The following is a 6,016-nucleotide window of genomic DNA, read 5'->3' on the forward strand; positions in this document are numbered from 1 at the left end:
TTTTTCAAATGATAAAAATTAGAATTACCCAAATAAAATTAGAAAGTCATACAAAGTACAAAGTAAAGCTACAGCCCAGAGAGAGAGAGAGAGAGAGAGAGTGGGGGGGCCCCAAGAAGAAGCTTGCATCCATCCTACGGAAAACTTCAAAACTATACAACAAAGAAAGAATAAAAAGCCCCTCCCTCTGTTTTTTTTTTTTTTTTTTTTTTTTTTGGGTCAGCACCATTTAAACCTAAAAAAGTACCAGCACGATCCAGCAGAACCATTTAAACCTAGAAAGTACCTCAAAACAGCGTGCGTAAATCCCACGCCCATCCACAGTCTGCCAACATCTCAACTCAAATACAACCAGACCACCCTAAACAACACTACTCTCTTCTCTTCTCTTCTACAGTCCCTCCCTCCCATTCCATCCATATGTATAAAAAAATATAAAGGATTCCCCAACTAGTGTGCACCAAAATCCCATATGTGTATCGTCGAGTCCCTTGTTGATGCCGCCACGTGCCTCTCGTTTGCCACCATAGCATTCACCTCTCCTATTCTCTCTCTAAAATTGTACCGGAAGTCACCGTTCACTGCCTCCCACACTCTTATCACACCTCCCGAGCACATTAGCGCGTACCCTCTGTTCATGCACCCCACCACGCCCCCACGCCCCCTCACGTTAAACCTACACACCTCCTCCATCGTTCCCACTCTCCGTACTCTACCCACCCCACGTATGTCCGCGCTTACGAATGCCTCCTCGCTTACATCCATCGATGTCACCACCAGATCTCTTCTGTACTCTTCATCCCGCAACACCATTCCTTGGTTCCTCAGATCGAAAACAATCGCCCTAGATCTTGTGCACGCCACAGCCGATTCCAGACTCGTAACTCGGACCCGGCCCACGAACTCCCTCACATCCGTCAACATGCGCCAACCCCTCACCGCGTCCGGGTCGGTCAACGCCCCTCCCACGAAAACTAGCTCCTTGTTTATAGCGTCCCATATGTGGAATGCCCGGCCCGGCGCGCCAGCGTAGAGCCCTACCCACCATCGGTCGCAGCCGGTGAAGTCCACCAGCACCCCGTCGTTCATCATATCACCCGCACAGACCAGAATTGCCGCCGGACCTGGACTACCAATGATCGCCACGTGGATATTCCCATCCATCGTGGCGAAGATGAGCCTCGTATCTCCGTCGACTATAACAATACCGGACACGGCCCGTGAAAATGGACCCAAAATATTCCCGGGTTGGGGAATGAAAGTGCGAGCGTGGGCCAGGGTATCAAGGTCGAAGAGGCGGACCGCACCATCGGCGAATCCACAGGCGATGTGGCGATCGGAGAGAGTGAGGCAACGGCAGGAGTTGACATCAGGGTCATCCACTTCGATCTGGTCGAAGAAGTCGAGCGTGGCGTGCGCTGACCTGCGCGTCCTGAAGTTCTGGGCAGTCCGATGCCAGTAAACGAACTCGTTGTGCCATGTGTCACGAAGTAATTGAGTCCGGCCCCAAATAAGTTCAGTGAGGCGCTGCCATAAAAGATCAGACCGAGAGACGGCACGCCACGTAGAACAAACCTGCAATCGTCACCAAATTCCACGTGGATAGTTAAAACTACATGCATATGGATAATTTTTTTTTTTTTTTAAATAAGCTCATCGAACAGGGGCAGTTTAATTATAAAAGAGAAAATATTCACTAGAAAATATTGGCACGCGCGCAGCTACTCACAATGTAACTAAGTCTTGAAAAATGGAAGTGAAAAAGAAAAAAGAAAATATTGAAGTTTGAAGAATTAAAAAAAGGGTCGAGTTTGACCATATATTTATCATTCTTATTGTTGTAACGTATACCGAATCAGCAAAGCAGAGTAGCATTTATGAGTAGGATATGAATCCAAATCCGAGAGAGAGAGAGAGGATGGCCATTGGGCATGCGCGTTAAGCTTTAAAATGGTGAGAGTGGACTTCAGAAGGTGGAGCCATGGATGGCAGAGTGTAGGTGGCAGGCCGAAAGCAAGATAGAGGTGTAAGAGAGATGTCAGAGAGGGCTATGCAAAATTGCAAATAAACAAGGCGGGGTAGGGTATTTTGGAGTATGCTGTCGTTTTCAAACATGGAATCAGCTTTGTCTGAGAGACTGATAGCAGCAGCACATGTAAGATTGTAGGCTGTAGCTAGACTGCAAGCAGAAGGAAGTAAGTACCCGAGTATGAAAGAGAGAGAGGGAGAGAGTGAGCTACCCAGTGCCATCCTACTATGAGGGAGCACACCGTGACAGCTCTTCCTTTTATTACTCAATCCATGCCCCAACACCATACCAGGTACACCAAAGTACAATCTCTCACCTACACATATCAGTGATATGATATCACTTCTAAAGAGAGAGATTTTCCACACCCGCTATATATATATATATGGGCCAAGCTGCAAGGACAAGTACATGGTGATTGATAATTTTTAATAACGATATTAACAATAAAACAACGCTTGCAATCAAACGATGGACTATAGTTTTAGCCACATGGGGGAAAACAAATAATGATATAACCAAATAATAACAGTTGATGTCACCGACCAGACCTTAACAACCAAGCAAGGTGATTGACAATGGGAGATCCACTGGTAGTTGCAGCTGGATATGTAATCAAGTACCCAGAAAGGACAAAGACAACATTTGATGTGGTCCACACACTATACTCGATAAGTATCACAGAGATATATACACACATGATACAAAAACATAGAATTAGATAGCGTGCTTTCCCAACTATTTCACTTTCATTTCCAAGAAAGGGCATATAGCCAAATATGCCTGTCTCGTTAAAAGCAGCGAATCTTTTTACCGCCCACAACCACCCCCCCAAACCCAAATTCCTCCCTTGCCTTTTGAGTTTTGACCCCTCTTGCCTGTGCCCCACTTCTACCAAATTTACATACCCACAAGTTTGCTCACACGGCCACTACCTTCTTCATTTGTGTTTTGGCTTGGCTTGCTTCTTACACGCACATTGGCCGGGTGCTTTAACAATCTTTTTTTGAAAAAGGACGGTAAAAAAGCTAGAGACCCGCCAATTATTTGTCAGGGGAAACTCAAACAAAAGAGCATGTAGATGAATCCAAAAGGAACGTACTCACCACTAAAAGACATATACATGATAAAAAAGAACGAAATACAAGTCATCGACTGGGTTGTTGGGGTTGCAACGAGACAAACAATATCTTCTGGGGGTGACCCAGGGAGACATCAAACTCGTAAAATCAACATAAGGGGCTCCACATGCTTTTTGGCATTGAGCACATGCATATCTTTTTGACTTAAGCCACCAGCACGATCAAACTTTACTGGTAATATATATTAAGTACTTAACTAGTCTTATTTAAATAATTATCCACAGAATAACCAGAGTCTCAAAATAAATGAGAGCTGGAAATATGACAGGGCATGCGTTAAGGAGTTGAAATGTGCAACCTAGCTATGGATGTTGAGAGAAAATTAGCGTGATCCATTCTTAAAATAAAAATGGTAAAATTTCAGATATAGGTAAAACTAACTAAATATAGAAGTGTGAGACTTACAAGAGCAAGGCAAAGGATGGAGACAGGCCACAATTGGGTCCTCTCCCTCCTCAAATCATGCTATAGGATTTGCAGTTCTAAGCTATATAAGTAGGTTTCACAGGACTCTTTTTATCCGAAATTTTTGTATTTGAAGCTCAGAAAGGCATCCCATAAATTTTCTAGACGAAAGAAAGTCGAGTCAAAAGGAGAATTTTTAAAGCATAAATAATATTCATGCCAATAAAGGGCAAAGAAAATTCCACGCCAAAAGAGCCCTTTTCATAAGATATGGAAAGGTGGTCCAAAAATAGACATTCTAAAGTTGTAAAAGGGAGGGAACTCACTTTGCCAAGAAGAAAAACACACCTTCTGAAAGGGACAAGATTTTATAAGAATATGACCCATCAAAAAGCAATTGCTTTCAGAAAACAGTTTCTTCTTTGGATGCTTATAGGCATTAGAAAATCTAAGCATTCAGATCCTCCTCCTATTTAGCTAGATCTCTGTATATATTTTTTTCTCCAAACCAACAAGAAAGGGAACAATTATAAACTCCGGTAGCGACGAACATTTTGATCTTCGCAGACACATTGACTCGCCTGACGTGTTGTCCAGCAAAACCATCGCTTTTCCAATGTAGTCTTTCTTTTTCCTAATGCTACGCGAAAGAGATTACCCAAATCATGGAATACATGAATAACCATAACGATTTTGGCTTCGAAGACAAGATCTCAACCAAGAATTATGAATTTCAGTACTCGATAACCTCGTCATAGTTAAATTTGTATATCTCAGTAAAAGAAGTAAAGCATCAACTTAATAATGAAAATCACGAACACACCTGAAACACATTGGCGAGGGCTTGAGCCGCAGCAAGGCGGCCGAAAGTGTGAGAAGCGTCAATGGCAACTTGGGCAGCTACAGCTTCGACAAAATGCTCCGGCAAGGCCTCGTTAACTGCACGTCGCCGAGACGAAGATGGCCCTTCAAAATCTCCCGCTCTTCTTTCGCTGGGGCTGCCACCACCATTACCATTGCCATTCTCGTCTTCGGAAGAAGAAGAAGGCGACGACGAAGACGACATTAAGAAGGGAAAAAGAAGGGAACAAGGACAAAAAGGTATAGATAAAGACACAATGTGAGGGACCCAAAAGAGGGCGTTTGGGATTCTTGGATATATATGACAATGTGAGTGTAATAGTTGCGAGTGAGATATAATATTACCATATATATAGTAGTAATAATAATAATAATATATGCAATATTTGACATTTATATTTTATTGTGTAGGAAGTATTGTTTCATTTATGGGTGGTGGGGTTTCTTTGGTTTCCCGCACTGCAAAGACGGCGGGGTTCTATAGTTTCATGTTCATTTGAGACAGTGAGAGTGAGACTGCTGGTTTTTATCATTTCACCACGGTTTTTTCAGGTGCTCGTCAACGTATATCTCGCAAACTAGCTCTCGTGTTTTTGCTTTCTCTGTACGTCTTCGATCTGTGCGGTTCTCAAGAAAAAGATTATGTAATATATCTGTGGAGTAAAACTTTTGGAGTGTTCTTCTGGGCTTTGAAGATTACGTTAATCGGAGACGGAGGGTCTCGTCATTAATACTGTGGCGTGATCACACAATTTTTATTTTTATTTATTTTTGGATAATAAAAATGAAATTTTATTGCTCAATAAGTTTTACAATATTCTAAGAGAAATAATTAACTGAATGTATGTAAAAATATTTTCCAAACCTATGATATCATCTTGAAGAGATAATACTTACTGAGTAGAAATATAAGCAGCCTAAACAACTAATCAAAATGTGAGTTGTCAAGAATGATAATTGCAAAAATATTAGATGAAAAATTATTTTAGAAAAAAACACTGAAGAGTTCTATTGGAACTAACCTAGCTATATCAAGTTTATCATATATTCTAATAGTCTGAAGTTGATAAAGTATATTTAGATTTTGAGTCATATATTATAAAGTGAATTAAAACAGCACTCACGTGTCATTGTTCTATGGGTTACGAGATTTAGGTGCAGTTTAGGTACTATTGAGATGAGAAGAAATGATTTTAGATAAAAGTTAAAATTTGAATAAAATATTATTATAATATTATTTTTTAATATTATTATTATTTTGATATTTTAAAAAGTTGAATTATTTATTATATTTTATGTGAAAATTAAAAAAATTGTAATAATAAAATGAGATAAGATGAAACATTTGCACTATCCAAATGGAGTATTAAAGTCTCGAGTTTTTTTTTTTTCTCAAGGGTATGACTTAGGCTTAATTTGGATACACAAACACTCTTAACTTATCTCATCTTATTTCATCATTATAATTTTTTTTAATTTTCACACAAAAAATAATAAACAATTCAATTTTTTTAAACTCCAAAATAATAATAATATTAACTAATAATATTCTAATAATAATTATTTTATTTAAATTTTA

The 6,016-nt window shown here is 40.1% G+C and overlaps 1 protein-coding gene across 1 annotated transcript; it reads right to left on the minus strand.

Annotated features, from left to right (window-relative positions):
* LOC122305488 (transcriptional regulator STERILE APETALA) lies at positions 1–4,852 on the minus strand. The gene is made up of 2 exons (XM_043118058.1): positions 4,400–4,852; positions 1–1,575 (listed from the first exon to the last, which is right to left on the minus strand). The coding sequence occupies exons 1-2, from the start codon at positions 4,640–4,642 to the stop codon at positions 451–453; spliced, it is 1,368 nt and encodes a 455-aa protein (XP_042973992.1). The 5' UTR covers positions 4,643–4,852; the 3' UTR covers positions 1–450.
* Positions 4,853–6,016: the final 1,164 nt, after the last annotated feature.

Source organism: Carya illinoinensis, chromosome 3, assembly GCF_018687715.1.
Source record: "Carya illinoinensis cultivar Pawnee chromosome 3, C.illinoinensisPawnee_v1, whole genome shotgun sequence".
NCBI lineage: Eukaryota > Viridiplantae > Streptophyta > Magnoliopsida > Fagales > Juglandaceae > Carya > Carya illinoinensis.